The 27,382-nt window shown below is 41.9% G+C and overlaps 1 protein-coding gene across 4 annotated transcripts in view; it reads left to right on the top strand.

Moving 5' to 3' along the window:
* Positions 1–12,222, top strand: part of PAPD4 (poly(A) RNA polymerase D4, non-canonical) — an 88,789-nt gene extending 76,567 nt beyond the window's left edge. For all 4 annotated transcript variants that reach the window (XM_019532192.1, XM_019532193.1, XM_019532194.1 and 1 more), the window contains 3 exons: positions 3,379–3,470; positions 8,219–8,298; positions 11,096–12,222. In XM_019532192.1, coding sequence (XP_019387737.1) covers positions 3,379–3,470; positions 8,219–8,298; positions 11,096–11,170 — 247 coding nt within the window. In that variant the 3' untranslated portion in view covers positions 11,171–12,222. The remainder of the gene's footprint in view (positions 1–3,378; positions 3,471–8,218; positions 8,299–11,095) is intronic.
* Positions 12,223–27,382: the final 15,160 nt, after the last annotated feature.

Here is a 27,382-nt window from a genome sequence, read left to right as displayed (position 1 = left end):
ACTTCCCCAATGCCTGCTGATCCCCCCTGACTAGTTTATAACAGGCCACAAGATCCCCCCTCAACCTTCTCTTTTGGAGGCTGAACAGGTCCAAATAGAAGAACTAGGGGCCACAAAATGAAACTAGTAGGTAGCAAGGCCAGAACTAACTAGAGTAAGTTATTTTACACAGCGTGTAATTAAAGTGTAGAAGTGCTTGCCACAGGAGGTTGCAGAAGCTGACAGTTTAGCCAGGGGTACCCAATCTCCAGTCCACGGAGCCACCACGTCTGGCCCATAGGGCTCCCCACGGGTCAGGAGATTTGGGGGCAAGTAGTGGTGGCAGTTAATACGGCCAGCCCTCTCCACTGCCAAATTCCCAAGCCCCAAGGAGGGCCTAGAGTCGGGCTGCCTCCTCCATCTTCCTCCCACCCCCGCCCTCTACAGCCATGTCATCTTCCCTCTGTGCAGTTGAATCTGGGCTGGGCCACACCCCATTCCCCTACCACACAGCTGGATCAGGGCTGGGCCACGTGCCCACGTTCAGCCCCGCAGGGCTGAGTTGAGGCCAAGCCCATGCTCCGTTTCCCAACATGGCTGGATTGGGGGGCCACCACACATTCCCTGGGTGCTAGATTGGGACTGCTGGTTCAGTTCGGCTCACGGATGGGCTGGGTCACTGCCCGTCCACAGAAAGGTTGAGCACCACTGGTTTAGCCAGATTCAAAAAGGGATTGGACAAGTTCTTGGAGGAAAGGTGCCTCGGTAGCTAGTGAGCGTGGGAGTCAGGGTTACAGCCTCTGAACTGAAACTTCCTAGACTTTAACTGCTGAAAGCTTGAAATGAAAGAGGAACAGGGGGAAAAATCCCAGTTCACTCTCTCGTTTAGCATCCATTGTCTGACACAGCATACTGGGCAAGATGGACCTATGGTCTGACCCAGTAAATGGCAGTTTTTATGTTCATTGTTGCTTACTGTGACCTGCTTAGTTTAGCTTCTCCATTACTCTTCCTTTAGGCTGGTTTTTTTTTTTTTTTTTTTTTTTTTTATCTTATAGACAAGCTGGGGTGAGAGGTTAATGGTGGACTGTAATACTACTGCTTCCTTTTCATTTGTATTCTCTAGAACAGAGTTGTCCCAACTGGCAGCCTGTGGGCTGCATTGCAGCCTGCAAGTGCTTAATCTGCAGGCCCCAGGCTCCCACCCAGTTGCTGCTCGCTTTATTACTCTGGCTGTAGTAGGAGCAAGGGACTCTAGGCTTTTCTTGTTTCTACTTTTTGTTCCTGTCTTGGTGGGCAGTCCACAGGAGCCTGAAGCCTAGTGCAGACTGAAAGCCTGTGGCTAGTAAGCTGGGGGAGGGTGTGGGTGAAGGGGAGTTCCTATGTGCATGCACAGTGGAGTGGTTGGGGGCACCCTCCCACAGACATGGGGGCCTGACCATATATGCATGTGTGGTAGAATGGTAGAAGGGGGCTCCCACATATGCTGTGTAGTACTTGGGGGGAGAGTAGGCTGCCTCAAACAGTGGAGTGGTGTGCTGTGCTGCAGGGAGGGGATGGCCACAGAAGACCCTTGGGTTAGACTGTTGTGACCCCCCATTGTATGGCTGCTTTGGGTGTGTCCCCTTGGCCACTAAGTTAGACAGCCCTGCTCGAACTATAGTAGAAGCTTGTTTATGGTACTGTAATCACTAAGATCCATGTGTCTGAATCCCTCCTCCAATCCATCCATCTATCTAGATAAAAAACTACAAAAGTACATTGCTATAAGAGCATGGGGCATAGAAGCTAAAACTATTTTTATTCCACCTGAATGGTAGAAATATTTTTCATTTGTACTGTTCCTATTGCATAGGAACAGACCTGTTGGGAGAGGTTTAAATATGGGTAGAAATGTAGGTTAGTTGATGTATTCCGGATAAATGTTGTGTGGGTTGCTATATTCCATAGCCCTTCCAACAAGCTATTCCAATTCCAAGTTGTGGTATAATAACATTTACATTTTCTGTTGTAGCAAAGGATATACTCTCAACTTGAATGTCTGACCTTTACAAATTGAATTTTTCTTGGTGTTTAATGTCTCATTCATGACTTGACTCCAGACTTAATTGGAAAAAAATGTTTTTTTACTACAGTTTTACATAAAGTTGCAGGGAAAATATCTCAGCAGAATCCATACCAGCTGAGGCTCGCTCACAGTCTACAGAATTTCCCCAGATTTAAAGTCCATATTATTTATAGGCCCATGTAAGAATCAGTGTTATACCATATTCTCTTTTGCTACCATTTGTTCATACTAGTAGGCTATGGCAAGGGTCCATAAAGTCAGATGATCCAACCATCTGATGATTACAGTTGGTGCTTAAGAGACAACCTAGCTAAGATGTTGTTCACACATCCAACCTCTACTGATTCTTAGCACTGTAGAGGATGAAATAATAGTATATTGTGTAATCTGTACCATTGCCTTCTAGTGTACTGTAGAGTGGCTAAAGACCAGTCATGTAAAATTGGCTTTAAGATCATGGAGCTGCAGATCAGGACTTTGGCCACCAGAGATTGGGCCCTTATGAGGGGATCCAACTAGTCTATAATGTCTGCCATAAATTTGATTTGTGCTTCTGTTGAACTATGCAGTTCTATAATTGGTTACATTTTTCATGATTAAAAAAGATGTGGAATTTTGCAGTGAAAAAAATACACGCTTTAAATACCAACATTTGTATTAATGTGATGTTACGGTTACAATTTTAAACAATCAGAAGTTTAGGGATTTCCTAAACTTTTATGATGAACTTTATAAGAGCTCTACAGAAGATTTAATTATGGTCTCAGAGCGGAAATTAATTTTACTAGATTTTGTTTTAAAAGCAGGATAATTTTACAATGATTAACTTCCTTTCTTCTTTTTCCTTCGTCTGTTCATCTTACCCTGTTATAAGTCACCTTAGTTTTCTTATACTGGAATTTTAAGAGACAGTTCCCCATTGAGGTTCAAATTGCATTTTTCTTTTGAAACTAGGTACCCTTATTAATTGGAGTTACATTCTTAATAAAATGATGTGCTCACCAATTTATAATGTCTATTGAATTGTTCTTTATTTCTGAAATACTTCCCAATTTCTTTGTGAATTTTTCCCTTTCTCTTGTTGCCTCCCCTTCTTGTCTCTCGACTCCTCAAAATTGTGAACTGACAATACTGATCTCCATTACTGTGTACCTAAAAGCTAGTAATATACATAACTATCCTAATGCATTACCACTCTGAAGTATTATTCTCTGCATTTCCAAGTCATAATTACATATGCAGATTTTGAGCACCTTTATATGTGATCATATGTCAATACATCAAAAGCAAGCTTAATTAAAGTATCTGCAAATTATTTCATTTTTCTTTAGCTGGAGCAGTCAAATGATTTCAGTTCGTGAAGCCAAAGCAATTCCAAGACCTGACGGTATTGAATGGAGAAACAAATTCATTTGTGTAGAAGGTAAAATGTGAAGCTGCACTGTGATTTTTAGTTCCATATATACCTCTTGATCTAGCTTAATCCATCACTTGCAGGCTTGGCTTATCTTTTACCTCAGTTTTGTATAATATGTGCATATATGTAACATTCTCTTGACATTTGTCATTGGAAAAGTTGGTCTTCCCATGGTAAAGATATTATTCTTATACCCATGGAACAAATTATCATGAGACAACAATGAAAATATTTTAATTGATTGGAGGATCTTGTCCTCCTTATTTTGTTTGTTTTCTTTGAATAGTTAACCATCACTATATACTATCTCATGTCTCAATATAACATTTTTATGTCATGACTGTGCTCATTTTAAATTTTGCATGCAGTATATGTGCATCATAGGCAGGGCTGGCTAGACCCACTAGCTAGCGTTAAGAGAGCTCAACACTTCCCATTCTAAGACCCTTTTCCAGTTGCTTAGATCTTTGCTGAACTGGGCTGAAATATTCCATGCTGGCTAATTCTTTTTAAAAGGTTTAGCCAAAATGATGTACAGATTTCCAAGGAGGAGGCTAGAGAAAAATATTTTACTAGCTTCAGTTCTTTGGAGCAGAGACTTAAAAATTGGCAAAGCAAGAACCCAGGTCTTGTATTTCAGGTGGCATTTATGATTTAGGCAAAGCCAGTGAAGACGATTGTCATTTTCTTCATTTAGTTTTATTCCCTTTTTAATCGGTATGTTTTTCATAGACTAGTAACATCATCAGGTTTTTTGGTTTTGGTTTTTTTGTTTGTTTTTTTTCTTATCCTAGATTAATCTTTTTTTAGTATACTGGCATATCAGCTCCTGGCTTTCTTGGGAGCTTTAAAGACCACTTGACACAGTACTATTAACCTAAACAGTTTTGGTTTTTAGTCTTATCCTGACTTCTTAAAACTATTGGATATAAAAGGATGACTTTCATCTTGTATTTGTGGACAACTACATGGTTCCTGCCCAATTTGTTGCAGAAATTAGGAGGTGGGGTGGGAAGAGAATAAAGTAAGTAATACTGGGAAGAGAAAAAAAAGTCTTGCTGTTATATCACTGAATGCTGGCTGTCCTAGAATATTAAATTTTATCTCCATCTTTGCTGCAGAGTTCTGTGTGGTGATGGGCAGGTTGCTTGAACTAATCTTTTTTTATAGTTGGTCATTAAGGGAGTAGACGGAGGTAACGACTTCATCACAATCAAGGGATTACAGAAGCTGTGTTGGTGCAGCTGCTGTATCTGTATTATTCTGTCCTAATACAGGTATAGCATAACTGCCCCAGCTTTAACCTGTTTTCATCTAAGGTCAAAGTTAGGGTAGTTTAGCTAACTTATTGCTGAAGAGTCATGAAAATAATGTAGTTACAACACTGAGCATTCTGGAACAGCATCTCCCTCTTTTTAAAGTGACAAAAGAGCATGCTTATGTATATCCTAATAGTATGTTTCTTATTTTCCAGCTGCCCAGCAGTAAGACACTGGGAGCTGAATTGTAAAAGTGCTGAACTCTCATAGCTACAATTGGAGGCAATGGAAGCTGTGCTTAAAACTTATATAATTAGTAGCCTGGTGCCTTCAATTGTGGACCCCCAAATCATGGATTTTTAAAATCTTAATGTTGGTGCACCCTGCTTTCTATCTGTCAAGGGGGAGATTACTTTTTCCTTAAGGGCGCTTAGAAGAAAAATGCTACATTCTGAAGCACTTTGAATACTAAAGAGACAAATGCCTTAGAAAAGCTCATAGGAAACTTTACAATTCTGTTTTTGAGCATGGTGTGACTAGTGTGAAGTAAATAAGGCATGAGAACATGAACAATGAGGGAAAGACACAATATTGAATAGCTATCTTTTCAGTATCCTTTTCTCTTGTGTGCTGAATTATGCAGGCATCCTGTAGAGAAAATTGCATATGATCATAGAATTAATGGCTGCATCATAAAGAAGATGCACAAGAAGATCAAATTAAGGTTGCGTAGGCAACCTTAATTCTGGCATTTACAGAGTGCTTGACTTTGCAACCTAAGTAATGTACTTTAATGAAGGACTTATATAGGATGTCTCCCTTTTGTCAATACACCTTTTTAAAACTTCAGATAACTGAAGGCAGCTGTCAGAATGACACAATTTTTATAATACAAGAAGACATCTAGCATCTTTAAATAATTGGACTGTTTTTCCCTCTTAACCTTTAAGACCTTCAGATTGTTACAGAAATGGTCATTTTAAATATGCTCATTTCAAGGACACTGCTGAGCCCCGGTATAGCACAGCTTCGAGTTCCATTTTCTATCCCTCTTTGGACAGTGTCAGGAAAATTACCCTTGCAGAATTTATATAGGAAATTATTAGTACTAATTCATGCTCGTCCTGTTTTCCAGCTCAGGAGACCAGACTCTTGATTGACCATTTAAGTTTCAGTCCAATCCAGCTGTTCGCAGATCACAAAGTAGCATGCTCTCAATGTTCAAAAAGAGCCAGGAGGGGAAATAACTGGATTGAAAGTCCTTGGTAGAGTTGTTCTGGGAAGCTTGTACAGGATTCAACACTGTGCCCAATATGGAGAGACTACTAATTTGCTTTGGTTCCATAAGTATTTAACCCAGCTGTGAGCTTATGCTTCTCTTAAGAATTACTCTACAAAACTTGAAACTTTCTGGCTTATTTCCTAATTAGAAAGATGGATCCCTTTAGTCCTAGTCTGAATCAGCAAATTGTTAGGATTACATTTTACTGCTGCTGCTTTTGATTTATTTTAGTGAATAAAACAATTTATGCTGCAGTTTTCCTTTAGAAAACATTAAGCGACACTTAACCCTAAAGTATGTCAGTTAAAATATTGCAAAAGTAATCTTACAAAATTCTCTTGGCCCACTCTCTCTAGGGGTAAGGGTTTCTTTTTTTTGACAGGTGATCAGTTTTATTATATCATCTAATAATAAATGACAACAAACAGTATAGGGAAGAAGTGAGTCGATTTTTGTATTGGGGTAGGATGATTTTTCTGGGCAAATTTGAGGCGCATGCCCAGAAGTGTCATCACATCAGTTTGACCGAGCTCACCCAGCATCCGTCTAGCTCATGTGCTTCAGCACAGTTTTTTCAGCGTGTTTATCTAATAGCTGATTGAATTACCTATTAGATAAAAGTGACAAAAAGCCTTGCTGAAGCACTCAAGCTATACAAATGCTGGGGAGGTAGGTAAAAATGATGTTGTGGCTCTTCTGGTAAAGCGCTGTTTTGTTTTGTTTCGCTTTGTTTCCACACCTGTCAGCGCCCCGCATGGCCAGCATTGTGATTCAGTGTAAATAACGGCATGTTGTGCTGGCAAGTATGTCAGCAAACACCTACTTAAATATCTTTAAGATATTTTTAGAAAAATGTTCTTGAAGGATGAAGGATGCCATAGAAAGAGCTATAAGGGCCATTGTCCTGATCAATTGTGTATTAAGTTTATTTAAATTCATAGTTTGGATATATTTATTCCTTTGAAGTGAGAGTCCTGTAATCTCTATATTGGCAAATTCTCCTTGATTTGAATAAAACAGTTGCTTGCATTTGTATTGTAGGACTGGACTCTAAATTAAAAGTATATTTTTACCAGTGGTTTTCTTTTCAGTTAAAATGCATATGAGAAGTGTGTTAGTGTTATACCGAATTCATGTGTGGGTTTTTCATAGGCTTTTTTTTATTTTGTGTATTTACTATATATTTATAACACTCTTTGCTCTGGCCACATCTTCTAAAATAAAAGGGATTCATAAACCATTAAAAAGGATGAAAGTAGCATAACCTATTTAAGAGTACATTTTGGCTTCAGGGTTCCAGTCTTGGGTTGTCATATGTCTCACATGTATGGAAAATACCTTAACGTACTCATGTAGACCTCTTCCAACATGTAAAAGAACTGGATTCTAAAACACGTTTTGCAGTGAGTCTGGGGAAAAAAAGACAGCATAAGCTGAATACTGCCACAGTATCTTTGCTTTGTTGAAGTGGCCCCTTACCAACAAAAGGAGTGCAGGTGTTTCTGAATCCCCTATTTGGAAATGCTACTGAAGTTACTGATTATGCCAACAACAACAAAATGTTAAAGCTATGTTGAATTTTAATCCAGTAGAAAAATGGCAATAAAAAAATCATACTTTTTCAATAGTAAAAAGATTGCTTGTAAGAATAAAAAAAAACTTTTTAATTTAAAAAATTTTTGATCTCATAGTCATTATAATAAAATCCCGTATTTTGCTACTCTCTTCTTTTGTGTAATTGTGTTTCAAAGTTTATTGCATAATGACAGTGGTTTATAATGTATCTGATATCAGTATACTTTTCTGAGGTCTATGTGCAGTAATTTCTGTGTTAAAATATATTCTTGTGTTTTATGTGTAATGATGCTGTTTTTGATGGGACTTCACATACTTGGAGTACTAAATAGTAATACTTAATTTTTGCATTGGTATTTACTTTTAAGTACAGTATTAATCACAACCAGTAAATTATGAAATTGTTCACAGAAAGGAATAATTCTAATTCTCTCTACCAGCTACAGAAGAAAGTTTAACATGTTTTTATCATATGAAAGTTGCCTACATGGAGATGTCAGAAAAGGAAAATGCTGCCAGCTGCTAAAAGCCTTCAGAGAAAGTGACAATATGTTGACTCACCCTCTGCTTCTTACAGATGAAGATTCAGTACTGGCTAGAGGCTTTATCAATTCTAACGTTTGCATTTAACCTTGCAGAGCCTTTTGATGGAACAAACACAGCTCGGGCTGTGCATGAAAAGCAGAAGTTTGACATTATCAAAGATGAATTTCTAAAGGTAAAAATGTCAAATCAATAATTACAGACATTTTATTTTTTACAAAGATATTAAAATAAAAAATGAGAAGAGAGGGTTACTAGATTTTATCTAGTACAGTGGTGGCTAGGTTATGCTAGCTTTATAATCTGTTTTACAGGAATTCATCTTGCATATAGGAGAGAGATGCTATCTCATGAGTGTGTACATAAGTGACAGAACTAAAGAGAATTTCATTTTAGATACAGATTTCAATCTTGAAGTTCTAAATTTTACTTAGAAGGGGGCACTAAATCCATTGCACAGCTTTGAAATCTCAGCCAAAATTCCCAGTTATTGTTTGGAAAAAGATTGACTACTTTGCAAATTTATCTGAATTCACTGGTTCGTGATGTAGGAACATGACAGGGAATTTGATAAAAAATGGAAATGCTTTGCGTCTTGTTCTGTTCTTTTTATGATGTAAACACGGCTTGTATTTTGTTTTTAAAGTTTTTTTTATTGATGTTTTTCATTTCAAATATTGGGTACTCTTTTTGTGAAAAATCACTGGCAGAATCATAGAACATGAACATTGGAAACAAAATATGACTGAGCTGCAGCCTTCTCTGGTCCAGTTGATGATAAATGCTCAGAGTCTCCTATCCTCCAGGGAAGCTAAGTTGGACCTTGATTAAAGGGTTTGATCCTCCAAATACATTAAACCTCATATCCCCTACCCTTTATTTTCTTGTTTTAGACCTTGTCCTAGGTGCAAGATCTGTTTGGAATCAAGTACTTGTATCACTGTTCAGGTTCTGAGTTCACCAACACAATTCCTAGCAGTTATGCCCAGCAGTATGTGCACCTAGGACTGGATCTCACATGCAACCAATTAGCTTCTCCCTGCTGTCATTTGGAGCTTGCACTTAAGGCCTTATTGTGACATCAGTGTTCATGTTATCTAAAGATTCTGCCAAGTTTCTTCAAAGAGGAGGAAGAAAAGATCAGATATTACTAATGCAAAAATGAACAAATGAGGAAGAAATAATTAAAACAAAGTTGAGGGTCTTCATATAAAGCACCAGAGTTGTTGTAAAAATAATTTTCTACTTAAAACTTTACCTTTCAAACATGTAATGGGAGAATAAGAACCCTAGTATACTTTCTACCCTAAAAATGGAACAGAAATTTGTTTGGGTAACACATGCATGGTATGCACTCCTTTTTTTTTTTTTTACAACTTCCCTGTGATTTTTAATCTACACTTTAAGCAATGTTGGGCACACTGTAAATATTATGGGTGTGTGAAATGGGCCATATTCAATTCAGATCACTGTCCCCGATGCCAATTCAAAGAATCAGCGATTCGGCCATAGACGCCACTTTAAATGTTTTTTCTATGTACCTCGTGGTACCAGGCATGGTTCATGAACACGGTGATGGTGGGGTGGATGGAGCATCCCACAGGAGTGCAGTGCCACCCCCCTCACTTCCTTCCCCACCTCTCTCCCCCATGTGCTCGGTGGTGGACCGAAAGTACTTCTGGGTCTGCTGCTGAGCGCACTGGGGACCTCCCTGTGCTCCTGTGGGACACTCCATCTGCGCCACCTGTGCAGCAGTCATGAGCCGCCTGCTACCTTGAGGTATGTAGAAAAAAGATTTAAAGCTGTGTCTGTCTGAATAGTTGCATCTTTCTGAATCTCTCAAAATCGATTTGGAGCATTCTGATTCGATTCAGAGAGATTAAAGGGTCTCCTGCTTTGATTCAGATTCGGAGATTCGGCCACTGAATCAGGCCGAATCGAATCAGCGACTGAAGCTTCACACAGCCCTAGTAAATATCCACCTCTCTCTATAATTGGAGTTCTGAGTAGGTTAGTGAAACAGCTGTCATGATCTGGGCTTTTGATACAAACATCCTGGAAGTTTGTTCTGTTATGAGAATATTTGTAACGTTACTGGAATATGAACACCAGGGAAAGGAGGGTCACTTTATTTTTAAATCATTATGTAAAATTGTTAACTGCTGTGAAGCCTACACCTAAAGTGTTTGGTGTCATAAAATACTCCATTCCAAAGTAAAATGCTTAATATATTGCTTAATGTATGTTTAATATTGCTTAATCTATAATGCTTAATATATGCTTAATAAGTGCTTAATATATTGCATAGGTAGAAGAAGGACATGCAACTCATTGCTCATAAAGCTGCATATATTTATGAATGTCCTATAAAACTGGGATGTGTAGTGTTGCTGAATGGACCCAGGTCCATAATTCCATTGGAAAGTCAATTCTTCATGTTCAAAGTTTACCTCACAAGGCTCTTAATTTTTAACTGACGTTGCATAGGCACAGAGAGTTGCGTCTCTGCCGGCCTGAAAGATGCCATCTGACATTCTTTTCCTGGAATGCAAGGAAGGTATAAAAATGAGATCAGAATTGCCCATTGTAAGGACACTTGCCTCTGTTTTGGAAATATCAGAGGATTATTCCTCAAATGTTCACCCTATGTCTTCCAAATCATACATGTGAAGAACCCTTAATGATATTCTGACTGACAAATTAATGTAAATGTTTAAAGCATTCTAATAGCCTGTTCTTCACAGGTTATCTTTGTGCGTGGCCAAGCACTCCATGCAATCTCACTGTCTGTTCCTCTCACTGAAGGAATTTTTTAAAAGAAATAATTAACTGGTGGTAATGGGAAAACTAAATGTTTATAAACATTTCTGTGAATCTATGGTATTTATGCCTTTTTAATGTTAAAGAGGTGTTGATTATAGAAGAAGAATTATTTAATTCTTAAAATGATACGATTTGTATTTCTTTCCCAGTCGTGGCAAAGGTTACGAGACAAGAAAGACTTGAACTGTGTATTACCTTTAAGAGCAACTATACAGAAAAGATAACTGGCTACTTCTTTCATTGTCTCCTTATTGGATTCTGCTGAAATATAAAGAACAATATTACAACTCAAGATGCAGTTACCCCATGGTTTTTTATGAAGTGTTTTTCTCTTTCAAGTTTTTGTTAAGGAAATGTTTGTAAGAAAGATTGCATATTTTATTATGACATTTGTTAATACAACCTTTCATTCAAAGATGCATTTTTTTCTGAAAATGCCTACATCAGTGACTTGTATAAGAGGAAGAGACCATTACAACCCAAATATCAGACCACAGAAATCTAAGGAATGAAATGGAGTATATTGATCTTTTGTTACCATCAGCTGTGTATTGGTTAATTCAGTCACATAAAATAAAGAAATAAAAAGCTAACAAGTGTATGTGTCCAACTATCTTTAAGGCATTGCACACAATACACATTACTTGGAGGATAAGCAGCCCGTGCTTAACAACTGCTTAATGCAGTATGCACTTTCGCTCTACTTGGCACTTTCCAGCTTTTATTTCCCTGTTATAGGAAACAACAGTAAATTAATCACAGTAAAACTAGACACTAGTTGTTATACTGTTCTTGATGCCAAGAACTGTTATTTAAACTGGAATTTTTAAGCAGCAGGGCTACTACAAAACAGTTGAACTAATCAGTGGCAAAACAATCCATGTAAGCGCTTAATAGTCTCACAGAGTAGGTCAGATACCTTTTTGTGTTTTTTTGTTTCCATATGCAAAGTAGTAGTGATAGCTGCTATAAAGCTGCTAAAATAAGCCAAGTTTTTGTTTTGACTTTGTGTAAATATTTGTAAATTGGTCAGCTGCTGTAAATTTAAAATTTAAAAAGTAATCTTGAAAATTTTAACTTTTCCAAAAAAAAATGTGAAACTTCTTTTAGAACTGCTGTAGCACAGTTTGTGCCTCTCATGTGTTTGTTATTGCAGACAAGATCACATGTTAAAATTGTTACTTATCATTGATGTCAAATTCATATATTTTCATTTTTTTAAGTTTAATATTTTGTATGGTGTCCAGTGGAATAAAGTTTATGTATGGAAAATTGAGGTCTTTTCCCTGTTTTATGTTATTTCATAGAACATATTTTAAATGTCTTGTTTTCTATAATTGTCTACAGGAGAAAATCCATTGTTTAAACATACTGAAATCATACTGTATTTACTTGATTCTATGATGAGGTTCCTCCCCACCCTAATCAGCACAGGGAGAGAAGCCCCTCATATTAGTTTCATGTACAAAGTGGCAGGTAGATGTTGCAGCTCTGACTGCCCCCCCCCACCCCCCCACCCCCAAAATCAGGTGCAGTTCAGCTCAGGCTCATGTTGGATTCTGTCCTGAACATGCAGTACGTGAAAACTCCATTCCCTGCCTTGCCAGTCAGCAATGCCAACACTGTTGCATAGCCAGCAGGGGCTGTACTCTGGGAGGTAACAGAACCCAAGCAGCGTCTGATGGTAAGTTGGGAGGTGGGGGAAGAGAGGCAGACACTAGGGAAGAAGTGGGAGAAGGGGCAGAGATTTTGGCTTGCAGTGGGGAGGGGCAGAGGCTTTGGGGAGTTGGGGGTGGGATGGTGCCAGTGATGGAGTTGGCAGGAGGGCTGCAAAAGGAAGAAGTTGGAGATGGGCCAAAATGGCCTCTTGACTTCCCCAGGCACTGCTTTCCCTACTGTAACAGTAGTGGGAAAGGGGGTGGGAGGGAACAAATTATAAACAGTCCTCCAATAATTAGATTCTATTAGGCATGCACCAACAGAGATTTTGAGGGCCAATACCAACAGCCGATTTTTAGGGAGGCGTATCAGCCAATACAAGCCTGGCAGTGTGGAAAGCTGTGTGCAGTTGGTAAGTGGTGTGGTGGAAGGGGGGGGCAACAGATCAAGGCCCCCACAGCGAGGGAGGTGGGCTGGGGCAAGGACTGCCCAGCCAGGGTGGTAATGGGACAGAGCCACAGCTCATCCAGGGGGTGCAGGGAAAGGGGTGGTGGCTCCCGCTGCTGTGCTCTGCTTGTCTGGTGGCTCGTCTTGCACTCAGTAGCTCATCCGCTGCCTCCCACCGCTCATCCAGGAGGGCATGGGGGGTATGTGCCCCTGGATCTGCACAGGGTGGGCTGGGGCTGGGGCTGCACTGAGCTCTTCCAGGCTCCCTCCCCGCATAGCCCCACTCCCAGCACCACCGCCCAGCCAGGAAGAGCTTGGCACAGCCCCAACCACAGCCTGCCCTCCCAGACGAGTGGCAGGAGCTGGCGGATGAGCTAGTGAGCACTGGACAAGCGCGAAGTGGTGGGAGCTACCCCCCAGACAAGCTGCAACTGTCCCACACCTACCCTGCCCCAGCCCCAGGCCTCCCTCACTGCAGGGGCCTTGATCTGCCTCCCCCATCCTTCCTCCCCTTCCACCACATCACTTAGCCCAGCAGTGCGGAGAGTTGTATGCAGCTGTGCTCTCCAATGCCTGTGCTGCGCTGCAGTTGCATGCATGCACTGGCCATTTATCAGCCAAATTATTGGCCTGATGTGGCCGATTTTCTGATACAGACATTTTTCTTTATATTGGCGCTGATCCAATATCAGACCTATGTATTGGTGCACCTCTAGATTGTCTATAATTTATAGACAACCTATAAATCTATAATTTTTCCATATATAGAATCCAATTACTGGGGGGTCATCTTAAATTCAGGGTTGATTTAGATTTGAGTAAATATGGTAAATAGAGGGTTTTGTTTTTTTAACATAAAACACAATGAGAATTTTATATACAAGAGAATACCTTTTTCAAAGATACTGTCTTTAGAAATGTTTATAGGCTTTGCTTTTTTAAAAAAAATCAGTAGCTATCCTTATACCTAGAGGGTGCCTATACATGTGCTCCAATGTGATGTGTTCTAATTAGAATGCTCTAGCATTGCTGCAACATCATATGTATAAGTCCCTTCAGGTTTAAAAATGGTCACTGGGGCACTTTAACTGAAGCTCATTGAAGAAGCTTTAGTTAAAGCTTTCCATGGCCATTTTTAAATGTGCAGGGGCTTAATATGTGTGATGTGGCATTTTAATAAGAGCAGCTCTCAAGGAATGTCTCCAATTAAAACGCACCCCCCACATACCAAGCGTATACGTAGGCACTTATAGAGTACAGAGCTTTGAAAACAAAGTCCAGGGTAGGACATACATGTACAAGATGGCCTCTGAGATGCTTTTAAATGAATAGCATAACAAAGGCACAAAATGCGTGCGTGCACGCATGTGTGTATGTGTACGTGTACAGGTTCCCTCACTTTATGTGGGCTTTGTATGTGCAAATTCACGCTTATGCAATGACCCATTTTATACCAAAAATTTGTTATAGGTGAGGTTATAGGTGTTGTTTCACTCAGATGTGATCCGTGTGGTGGAAGCCTGCAGTCTGCTGCTTTGTGCAGTGCATTGTGGGAGCGATGCACCAAAATATAGTCTTCTGTGTGGATCTGTGCCCCTTGCTCATTGTCTGCAACACATGTTTCTGTAGTTGCCAACCCCATTATCACCACCACCCTGTGCTTGTGTATGCTGCCTGCTCTTGGTGAGTACCAAAACTCTTGTAAAAGTAGTAGAAATGGGTCTAGGTCTTGGAACATATCCCTATTTGTTACATTGTAAAGTAGTTAGCTTTATGTGAATTCAAGTTATGCACCATTTTCCTGAAACGCATGCACAGCATAAAGCGAGGGAAACCTGTATTAAACTAATTTTATCTTTTAGAGTATGTATTCCTAAGATCATATAGAGCAAGAAATAGCAGTACCTAAAGAATGTTCTCATTAGTATTTCCCATGGCTGAAATCTTTGCTTTATATCCAAAACTGCTGCTCTCCTTCTTCCTTTGTATGTGGAATGTATAATGTCCTGTGTTAATAGTCTTGTAGCTTGCTTTATGAAGTTCAAAGGTGCCACTAACTCTGCAATCCTTTTACTATATACAAAGTATATACTGAGCTGTTTTTAAAAAGCATTGGAGATTCACAAATCTCTTGGAAGCCTGGTCCACCTGTAACTAGGGCTGTGTGAAGCTTTGGTCCCTGATTCGATTCGGCGGCAATTCGGCCCGATTTCGTTGGCTGAATCTCCAAATACAAATCGAATCAGAGGACCCTTTAACCTCAATTCAGACCTCTCCAAATCAATTTGGACAGGTTCAGTGATTCAGACGTAGATACAGCTTTTAAATGTTTTTTCTACATACCTCGAGGTAGTAGGGGCTCTGAATGCTGCAGTGCCTGAGCAGATGCAGCATCCCACAAAAGCACTGGGGGGCTCCCCAGTGCACTTGGCCAGACAAGCGTCAAGAACAGGAGCGGGCAAAAAACGATCCATGGGCCAGATGTGGCCTGTGAGGCCATTCTATCTGGCCCATGGGGCCCCTAAAAAATGTAGAAAATTAATATTTCTCTGCCTTTGGTCCCTGTCAAAAATGACAGGAACCAAGGTCAGTAGGATCCAGGGGAAGCCCAGCGGACTCCAATAACAGTGGGACCTGCCCGGCCCTGCCCCCCCAGCTGGAAGCCCCTCCTGGGGCTTCTGGCCTGGGAGCACATGGCTGAGCTGTGCTGGAACTGCAGGTAAGTGCTGCAGAGGGGGAGGAGAAGGGTGGGGGGGACCCTAGGCAGGGAAGTAGTGGGCGGGGGGAAGCGGCACCCTGTGCTGCTGCTGCTGCTCGCAGCCCGCGTGGGGCTGCCTGTGCCTGCTCTGGAGATCCTTGTGTGGGCTGCGAGCAGCTGCAGCAGGGAGCACCAGCCGCAGGGTGGGGGGGGGGCTGCTTTTCCCCCCCACGCTCAGCTTTTCCCTGAGCTCCTTCCCTATGTGGAGAAAAGAGGCCCCTTGCCTGCCCCATGGCTGGCACTCCCTCCTGCAGCTGCTCGCAGGCCACGCAGGCATGTCTGGAGCAGGCACAGGTAGCCCCAGGCCGGCTGTGAGTGGCTGCAGCATGGGGTGGGCGAGGGGCTGCTTCCCCTTCCCTGCCGCACTCAGCATCACCTTGTAACCTGGCCCCACTGTCAAGCTGGCAGTGGGGCTGGGTTACAAGCTGGTGTTGCGCGTGGGGAAGACCGGCCACTAGCTTGCTGCATGGCCAGTGCCTGGTGCTGCAGCCACTTGAAGCCCACATGGGGCTCCCTGTGCCTGCTCCAGACATCCCTGCATGGGCTGCAAGCAGCTGCAGCAGGGAGCGCCGACCATAGGGTGGGCTAGGGGCTGCTTTTCCCTGCTGGCAAGCAGGGTCAGGGCTGTGTGCTGCCCTCTACCTGTGCCCCCCACCTGTACCATGGGGCTGGGGGGCACTGGGTGTGAGTGGATGGGGAGTTAGAGGGAGTATGGAGCCTGCACCAGTGCCCCAGGGCCAGCACTGGCGGGGCCCAGAGCAGGGCGGCAGGGGTATAGGGTCCCAGCTGGTAGGGGCTCTATGGAGCTGAACCAGCTCTCCCCTCTACCTGCTGGTGCAGCCCAGCCTGGCTCCACAGACCTCTGCCAGCCTATGCCCCACTTTGGGCCCCACCAGTGCTGGCCCTGGGACATTGCTCCCAAGACAGTGAGCAGGGAGCATCTGTCAAGGGGCAGGGCTATGCATGCGGCCCTCCACAGCCTGCCAAAACTGGGTAAGCAGCCCTCTGCCTGAAATAATTGCCCACCCCTGGTCAAGACTGTTTCCCATGCAAATGCCAGTATGTTGGAAGAATAGCTATGAACAGGGTGATGCTCTGATTCTTTAGGAACTCCACCACATATGATAGAAGCTTTTCCAGAAAATATATTTGTGTAACTTTTCTGAGCTATATGGAAGGTGAACTCAGAGGTTGAATTACTCCTCCTATTCTAGACAGGTGCTTACAAAGGGCTGTGAGCTAAATCCTTACGTGGTTTGGCATCTGTGCAGAAGGAGACCACTATCACTGGTTATATATTTATTTGTTCTTCAGATTTATTCCCTGCTTCCTCCCCAACTTCCTCCAACTAAGATTCCTTACTATTTAGATTTCATCTCCTTTACTCAGGAGCAGTGATACCTTTCTGGAATGCCTTCATGAAATCATGGGTGACTGGTGCCACCTTAGGGGATGCACATGCCACCCCTACCCCAGGAACCAATCAGCAACTGGGGAGGGGGTGCCACCTGCAGCCAGTCCTGCCAACTGGGAAGCAGCCACAGCACTCCCAGAAGTGGCCATGATGCTTCATCCAGCGCTCCCACACCCCAGCCAGTGCTCCTGCCTGCGCCCCCCACCCGTCGCCTAAGCGGGGAGTGTGGCCTGTCAGGGGTGCACGTGCACCCCTGTGCACACCCTATGTGTCAGCACTGCATGAAATGTTTCTGAGCAACAGAATAACAATGTTAAAGGGGTTTTTTTATGATTTACCAAGATTTCCTTTGTTCTGTCCACTGTCCAATAATAAAGCACCTCAGAAGTTTCTCACTGGGTTACAAAGGAATGCTTTAGTTTAGACCTTGTCATCTGCTTTAGGAGCAGACTTGAATGTTAACTGGTTTTGGTGTGGTACAATTTGTCGTCTTTCCCACTTCTTAATTTATATTATCCTGGAAATTGACAGCGTTTCCTTTGCCAGAAGTCCTTGTTAATATTCTTGTGTGCCTGTTTCTGACTTGCTGAGCCAGGGAGTGGCGTGCTGGAACATCCTGTGTACATGACTCCCTGAACCAGAAGTGGTGGAGTTGCTTTACTGTGCCATGCCAAGTGAAGCTAATGAGGTGTGCTGAATTACTGTAATTACTCAAATCTAAGATGAGGGTTTTTCCCCAGTCAGCATTGCCGGGGGGAGCCTTACCTTGAATTTGAATACCCAACCCAGGGCAGGTGGCACCTCAGCTCTCGCTTTAGTCTTGGGCAGGAATGGCTCATATGATGTGGGAGGGCCCATGCAGCTATGCAGAGTGTAGGGAAGACTATGGCACGGGAGGAAACTTGCAGCCAACCCCCACCCAAAACCATTCCCCTCCCTGTGCCTACCCTCCTGCCTTCTCTATTCCCTGCTCCCCCCACTCCCATGTCCTCATACCCAGCTGTCCCTTCCCTCCTTACTTTCTCCATCTTTAATCCTTCAGCCCTGATGCAGTCTGGCTAGTAGCTGGCGCTGCTTCTCTCTGGCTGGGAGCACTGTCACTAGTGCTGACTGGTCCACAGCAGAGCAGAGCTGCAGAAGAAGGTGGCAGACAAGGAGGAGAGTGGGGTGTGAGGGCCAGATTGCAAGTGGGAGCAGGGTGTGGTGGAGACAGACATGGGGACAAGGGGGCACATAGTGGGAAACAGGTAGCCATGAGAAGGGACAAGGGGTAGAGGTCTGGCCCCTCACCCCTTGCTGTTGCTTTCCCTGCCACAGCAGCGGAGGTGCCAGGGGATGCATTTAAGATGACCTCCCCCTAATTAGATTCTGTACATGGAAAATTACGAAAAAATTATAATTTTCCATGTATAGAATCTAATTAGTGTGAGGGGGTTATCTTAAATTCTAAATAGTTTTGGATTCAGGTAAATCTGTTAGTAGCAGTACTTTAGGGCTTTGCTGAGTGACTGCAAAGAATGTTTCCAGTAGTGGCATTATTGAAATCTGTACATGGTCTCTGTATTGCAAACCCCCTGTGTATTTCACTGCCTGTTGGATTTATGTAGTCAGTAGTGAGATTAAAGAGGACATGATCATAGTTTGTCCCACACACTGTTCTTATTTTCCTGGAGATTTTTTATGAATTTAATCAAACCCTCAGAATTGAGTCCATGTAGAAGTCTGATGGAAATAGGTTGCCAGCAAACACTCTGTACAAGAGCTGAATTCCAGAGGGTCTTACTCTGGTGGTGTTACTCTACTAAATCTGTCATGAGGTGTTCTGTCCTTAATTTGGCTCTGTGAATTCCAGGAGGGGAAGATGGTGACTTGAGCAGAATTTAATTGAAATAACTTGAAATATTTACCCCGCAGTACGTGCAAGTAAGTTCTAAGAGTACAGGCCAAAGGCCCTGGAGTTTGGAGTTCATTTGGCTGAAGACCTGCAACAGGTTTAAGTTAAATCCTTCAGTTTGCAAGTTCTTTGACCAGAGAAGGAAGGAATTGTAGTTTCATGGTGAGTTATGTTATTTATATGCAACTTCTGTGGGGAGAGAATATCACATACTAAGGGGCCCCTTAATTTAGCACAAAGAAGTGTAACAATAACTCATGGTTTGCCTGAAACCAGGCCAAGTCAGATGATAAAAGGCACATTTTACAGTTTTGGTAATTAACTAGTGAACCAACCTAGGGGAAGTGAAAGCTCCATCTCTTCTATTTTTATATCAAGACTGGTCCCTTCTTGGAAGAGCCACTTTAAACAGATCCTTAATGCTAATATGGGGCTGGCAGGGTGAAATGTAATAGTCTGTGATAGACAGGAAATCAGACTCTCTCTTCTCCCCTCCCCTCGCCCCCACTCTCTGTGGGTTTGTTAATGATCTTGTTTTTTCAAGTGTTCCTGCACATTCATTAGTACTTCTATATACTGATGTAAATCAATCTTACATTTCTTACCCACAGTGTGGTGCATGTAAGAAGAGCTGTAAAGGGGTATGTCTAATCTATTTTGGTCTTCATATGGGGCAAGCTAAATTGTGAGAGGTACAGGCAGGAGTTGAGAACAGCAGTAGTCTGATAATAACTTGAATGAGTGCTAGTGGGAGCATGCAATGATACTGCTCTTGCTATGCTCGAGACTGAATCAATACCTATGAGATCCACGGGGCTGTGTTCCTACAGAGATACTTAAAGGGTAAGTGTTTTACCTTAAGGGGAAGATAAAATAATATTGCTGTCTGGGTTTAAGGAATCTTTCTTGCTGCTTGTCCTTCATCTCTGTATCCAAGACCAAATCTGGAATCTGATCTACATAAGTTAAGTATCTGTTTAAAACTTAGTTGTTTAAGAAATGACCTTTGCAGAGTGTTTGTAGTAAATAATGCATCTAAGATGGGACTTGCTGTTTGGGGAAGGGAATAAGGCTGCTCTAGCTGTACATGCTGCATAGGTAAGGCTTGGATCAGGTGAAATTGGCAGTAGGGTTCTCACGTAGGCTGGATATAGGTGGCTTATACTCCAGAATTAGTCCCATGGGTTCTCCAAACCTTGTGATACCAGAAAGTGCTTGCTGATTGATTTACAACTTGCTTTTTGTTTGGGGAGCCAAAAAGAGCAGAGAATTATAGTTTAAGTAACTTTATGCTGTGAATGTAATACACAATGTTCTAGTTAATTTAGGAGTTATGTATTCTTAATCTCAGTTGGTTTCTCTCCATGTTACAAATATGACCACAAGTGATTCATTTGATTAATTTAGATTTGGAAATGCTGAAGATAAAATTTGCATCTGCCCAGTGAAAGGCACTGTAGTTTATGTGAAAATGGAAAGTGAGTAAAAGACAAATGAGATTTTGTTGGATGGCTGCCACGTCTTCTAAGTTGTAGCAAATTGCTTTGTCTTCATATACTTCAGTAAATATTATTTAGCAAATTTATTAAATGGGGAAAAAAGGCAAAGTTTATCTTACCTTTTTTCAAGATGTTGTAGCAATCTTATGTTTCCAGCACTTAATAACCCAAACACCTAATTGCTATGCTTCTTATATCTCCATCTTCAAATCAATGGTATTAAATCGGTTCCTGTGCATGGGAAATAAAATTGGCATTTCAGCTTGGAGTAATAAAAATGGGAAATCAGAAATACCTGTAGTTCAATGCTTCAGCAAATATAGGGAATGCAAGCAAGGCCTAAAAATGTTATTAAAACATCAGGAACACCTGACTGACATCTTTCACCAGAATTAATAAAGATGTATATTTTAGGCTTATTTTGTAATATTTTTATCTGACCTTTATAAATAATTAGTTCACAGAACTAAAACATTAGAAAACACCATTTAGGTTCTTCGTTTGCTTCTAATGGCTTATACTAAGACCTAATGAAACTCATCTTCTATTTGACCAATAAGTAGTATAGTTCACAAAAATAAAACATTCTAAATCACTATTTAAGTTCTTCTTTTGCACCTAATTGCTGATACTAAGGCCTAATGGAGCTCTTGTAAGCTTTTCTTACTTTACTCTGTGTCTCCCACCCTGTGTGTGTGAAATTTTTCTGGTTTGGGAAGGTCACTTGAAGCTCTGACTTGTGTTTCTTTCTTCCTGTAACTATGTTTAGTCAATGATCTTGGTTATAGTGGACTGTTATGAAAAACTTCTCAGAAAGAAAAACAATCTGACCTGGTGAATGGTTTGAGCAGGCCAGAGCAATGGCCCCAAGTGCAGATTTGCCCCTTTATTTTTCAAAGAATTTTGTGGCATGCGGTTGGTACTAGGACCCAGTGGTATTATTAAGGCAGCAACAGCAACTTGGTGTTGTAACTTTTCTGCCTTCTATTTAAAGGCTCCCCTGAGTCAGGAGAACTGAAGGCTGCTGGGATTACAGTTACTTTAGGCAACTCTGGGGAGATTGAGAAGGGGATAAACATTCACAGCCAGGGCCTGAACTAGGAAGAGAATGTCTGAATGTGACAGTGTTGGAGGCTTCCTGCTCCGCAGAAGATGAAGGGTTGGTGGAGCCCCAAGAAGCAGAGGAGCTGACTAAAAGGTATTCCCTCTCTGGAAATAAATAAACCATACAGGGCCTGGGAAATCTCACATCCAAGCCCGAGTGCCTTTGGATTTTCCGATCCCCCCAAAACAGTTAAATGAAACGCATGACAATCTGCAGTGGGAGGAGGGTCTGATTAATTTGGCTGTAATTAGGTTTTATTCTGTAAGTGCCTGGCCTGAACACTGAAGAGTTGTCTATTTAAAGAGCCTGCGGTGTGCCAGCTGGAGTGGCATCTCTGTCTGCCTCTCCCTTTCTGGCTGACTTTTCATTACACATAGATCTTATTTACTCTGAGGATTTGCATACCAGTGGCAAAATGTACAGGTATTAAACTCATTCTACTAGGGTTCTGGGTGCTTTGTGACTGACTTTTAAGCTGAAAAGGGGCATATAATAGTGTCTGGCTCTTTAAGAAAATTAAAATGTTTTGGTTCATTAATACAACATTGCCAACATAGGGAAACTAACGAGAGACAGCTTGGTCTGCTGCTATATGCAACAGAAATTTGAGTTTGGTTCTGGTCTTTCCTTTAAAAACAGCTCCTGATTGTGCAATTGCATCTATATGGGCAGACCCCTCTGCCCATACAGAGCCCCACTGATGTCAGTTGGACACCATCATGGTGACATCTGCATCCATCAGTGTAGATCACATTGCAGGATCAGGGGTTGTTTTGTTATTTTGGGCAAGATCCAGCAATGTTAAAATGAAGCAATAAACAGCTGCAAAATAAACATTTGTGTTTAAAATATACTTTCTGAAGTTAGATATTTGAGTGACCATTAAGTACTAAGAGTTATTTCTGCACGTACAAAGTGACTTTGCAGCCTCTCAAGCCTTACAGTGGCCTCTAATCTTCTGCAAATATCTTCATGGCCATGGTCCAAAGTAATAAAGAAAAGGTGTTGAAACTGTGCATACTAAGGTCTCGCTTCACATATTCCTGCTAGCTCCCATCTACTTCCTGTTTATAGCTAGAGGTCATGGAATGAAATTAAGCAAAGGAAAATTTAGATCAGAACATTAAGAAACCCATTAGAGTGTTGTTTAGTTTCAGTGGAAATCCCCTTGGGTAAGCGCTGTAATCCAACTCTGGGAAGGTTTCTGAAGTATGTACATCACTTTAAGCATGTGGGTAGTTCAACTGAAGTCCGTGAAGTGCCTTGATACTTAATTATTCATGTATTTAACTATCTTCCTAAGCCAGGGTCATCAGGTGGGCATGTTGGTTTATATGATCAACACTGAAGTAATTAACGCTATTTAAACTGTTGTCTTTGGGCTACAGCTAATAGGATCTCGATACCTATCTTCAGATATCCCCCAGCATCTCATGTATCTCTGTTTGTCCTCACACAACTGCCCATGCACTTGTAAAGTACCTAGCATAATTGAGCACCTTCCTTGGCTGTGGTGACTGCCAGAAATACAAAGTAATAGTGCAAGCAGTGAAAAGTAGGCTGATGGAACACCTGTAATCTGTGTTGTGTCTGCCAGCTTTTTGTGTGGTTTTAGTTTAGGAGCTCCTGCTCCACTGAAATCCACGGTACTTTTCCCTGTTTTCAATGGACACAGGAGGGATATTGCCTACACTTCCTTTCCAAGTGCTTTACAAACAGGATAGACAATATTTCTATTTTGTTGCAGCCTGAAGAAGTACATAGTGACTTGCCCAAAGTCAAGCTGTGAATGATTGGTAGAACCAAAAATGGAACTCAAGTCCTTGGCTCGCACAGTAACATTCGGCTCACCGCACCAGGTTACTTCCACATCACCCTTAGAATCCTAACCTTGTAAGTTAGTTACGCCAACTCTGCTATATCGTGTTACAGTGGGTAAGGACGCACAATTTATTTTTGTTGAAGCTCTTTGGTTTACTGTTGTAAATCTTCTCAGCTTTGAGACCATTTCTTTCTAGAACTCAGTTCCCCTAACAGTTTGCCAGAGCCCAAATTGGCAAGCTTCAGGGAGATGTTTGGCTCCTTAAGATGAGATCTTAAGGAGCAATAGATAGATGGATTATTGAGAGACTATTTGAAGATTAAGGAAACTGATTTTTTTTTAATAGAAATTTTTTATCCACAACTGTGAGTTCAGTTTAGGCCAATAAATAAAACATGTATTCAGGATTATCTCAAAAGGATTACAGCAGTGTAATAACACAGCAGTTAAAATTCCTGTACATTGTTGTTGGCAATCTCTCAATTTGAGGATAATCTCTATGATGGCTCATTGACAGGATTTGAGATGACTTAAGAGTCCAATCTTTGAGACGCCAATCCATCTGCAGAAGTTCCAGGTCTTTGTACAGGGGAGAGTGGGCTGCGGGCTGCCGTTGCTCTCCTTTTCCTTTTGCTCTCTCTTTTCTGCTTCAACAGAAAAGACACTTTACCTCAAAACAGGCTCTTGCTTGGTTGAGGTTGTGTCACCATTGGGGTCAACTGGCAGCCAGCTCCTCTGAACTCTTGATGTTGGCTTCTGTTTTCTTGAGGTATGCCTTCAATATGTCCCTGTCATGCTTACTCTGGTCACCAGAAGGTCTCAAACTGTTACTAAACTGAGAGTGGATCACTTGTTTTGGGAGTTGAGTCAGGCATCTGCACTCCGTGTCCAGTGCAGCAAAGTTGGTGCTTGAGGGTCACTGAGTCAATGATGGTAACACTGGCTTCAGTAAGGATGCTGGTGTTCCCATTTGATGTGGAGGATTTTTGGGGACATCACTGGTGATACCTCTGCAGGGTCTTGTGATAACAATGATCTATCACCCATGTTTCACCTCTGTAGAGGAGAGTGAAGCTGATGACTAGATTGTAGACCTGAATCTTGGTATCTTTCTGGAGATTACGATGAATAAAGACATGCTGAAGCAATTTTCCAAAGGAGGAACTTGTGCACAAGATCCTATACTGACCTCCTCATCAATGTTCAGCAGAGATCTGAGTTTTCCATTTTCCATGGGAAAATGGAGGAAAATGCGGATTCCCTGCTTTCCTTGAGGAAAAAACAGACTTTTCAGTTTAATGGAGAAATCTGTGGGTTTTGCAGAATTCTCTGTAGGCTGCCAGAGTTCCCCTGCAAGGGGCTGGGAAGGAGCAGGAGGCGGGTGGTCAGGCAGGGGGCACCATGTGCTTGTATATGCACATGGCCACCAAGAAGTCTAGAGAGCAGCTCCCACAGGTAAGTCTTGCAGGAGCGTGAGGGGGGAGGAATTGAAGTCCCCATAGGGAGGGAGGGGGCTGGGGCTGGGGCTGCTGCCCAGCCTGGGAGTGCATAGGGTTTGGGGCCCAAGGCCTGGGGCTGGAATATGTGCCCACATTTGGGGCCCTGGTGGGACAGGGCTGTGGCTGGCTGATCCAGGGGGTGGGGCTGGCTCTCTAACCCTGCGTGTACTCCTGGGGGGCAGGGGTGGCCCTCTGCCTCCCAGATCTGTTTATGGGGTGGGGGCATGTGTGGGCTACCCACTGTGGGCTCAGGTTCTCTAGCCTGCTGCCCTCCCTGAGGCCTCCACAGCCCAGCAGGTGTGCACTGTGAGCTCCATGCTGCCCCGGCAAGGCATCCCCTGCCCGTGCTGCCACTGCTGCTGCTGCCACACAGGCTGGGGGAACATTGTCAGAGACAGGGGGCTGTGAGGGGGGTGGGAGTGAGGGGCACCAGCAGGACCAGGGGGCTGTGGCTTGGCAGTTAGGAGCCTGGACCTGCATTGTGTGAGCTAAGGGTGTAGGGGAAGCTCTGATTTTCCATGATAAAAAGCCAAAATCAAGTACCAAAATTTATAGGTATTTAGAATTCATTTTATTATAGCAATTGAGGCACTGGTAGGCTTTAAAACTGTAAAGGTATCAAGAAAACATTATGTTCAATGGTACCTATATCTATAGTGGCCTTTCATTTTAAAAATGGATTGAGGTGTTTAACAAGAGAATTTGCAATTTTTTATCACATCATTTGTGATTTTTTTTTTATCAGGGAAAACCAGTATCTCTGATATTCAGTCTCTGAGAGATATGGCTACTGATCTAGGGGAAGTGCTTGTCTACCTCCAGAGTCTTTCCTTTGATGGTAATTTGTGGGGAGAGGTTACATTCATGGCCTGGTGTAGGCCAATACAGCCCTTTAGGCTTCTTGATGTTGAAAGAGAGGCCCAAAGTTTGGTAGGCTTCTCTGAAAAGATCCAGTGCAGTCAGGAGGTTTTCTTCAGTGTGATGAAGTTGGTAGTATGTACAGGTTCTGTACATAAAATGAAGGAAAAAGAGGTTATTTTGAGAAAGTGGGTGTTTTGCTTTTTAAAGGATTTATTTAAAAAGACTGAATAAATAAATGTTTTCAGTATACTGAAGGAGAAGATGCAAAGAACTTGGTTTGGGGGATAAAAAATTAGTTGTTCATGGTTCCTGCTTCATTTGTTGGGCTCTTCGAGCAGTCAGCTGGGGACTAAGCAGTGGGTACATAGGTTTTTGGAAACCAAAGCAAATGGTGGGTCATTTGTGGTGTGCAGGTAAAATATAGCTCACACTGACACCTCATTGGATAAAATCAGAGATCAGAATAGCTGAAGGCTTTCCAAATGGTTTTCTTACATGCTTAGTTAAAGCAGCCTTCAAGAACCATATAAAAGTAATAGTATGACAGTATGATCAAAATGAATGATTTAGCTGATCGAATGTTATAGCCACCAGCCAATCCTAACACGTTGTTTTCCCTCTGGTTAAATAATGTGTACAGTGAAATGGACAGCATTTGAAACACAGTATTAGACAGTTTAGTCCTAAAGAGCAAGTCTTAGGCATGTGTGTCTAGGAAAAATATAGTTAACTGGAAAGGGAAGGAATTCTAACAAAGGTATATGAACAATTCAATACAAGCTAGTGCTAGTTGGCTGTTACTTAAGCCAAAAAAAAGACTGAATGGCAAAGAATAAGTTGAATCAACATTTTCAAAATCCAAAAATAGAAGGTTAGGAAAAGTGGTAATATGTTGGGCATTAAATCATGGGTGGCATACAGACAAAAGGGCCTAATTTTGTAAGCACTTGCATATGTATATTTTAAATTGGGTAAATAGCTCCATTCATTAAGCCAGTTGGATTACTCCCAGGAGTAAAGATATGAATCTACTTATGATTTCAGCTGGCTTGGGCCCTTAAAGTGTCAGTGCTGCAAAGGGTTATTTCTACCAGTAATTAGGTATACCTTTAAAATTTCCCCAGTGACAAAAAAGTTCTGACAGAAACCATGAAGCTCCAGCAAAGTCACAATGCATTATTTTTCACAGCATTGTATCAGATAAAGATACTGCAGTTATTTTTGTCATTTATGCAGACAATGAGACTTAACATTCAGTGTCAGAACCTATCAGACAGATAAAATAAGGCATCACGTCCTTGTCAGGCTGAATAAGCCAGTTGTTTTTATGAACTCCTGTAGAGCATGCTTTAGCCTTTGGTACTGTACCTTGTGAAATTATCATCTTGACAGATGTCTATTGTTTCTAGTGCCATGTAGAATTAATATATTTTTTGTGATAATATTTTGAAAAGATATGTCATGTCCTTTGAGAGAAA

This window comes from Crocodylus porosus, unplaced genomic scaffold (assembly GCF_001723895.1).
Source record: "Crocodylus porosus isolate Cpor-Errol unplaced genomic scaffold, CroPor_comp1, whole genome shotgun sequence".
Lineage (NCBI taxonomy): Eukaryota > Metazoa > Chordata > Crocodylia > Crocodylidae > Crocodylus > Crocodylus porosus.
Note: the sequence above shows the minus strand (reverse complement) of the source record. Positions and strands in the feature narration are given on the sequence as shown.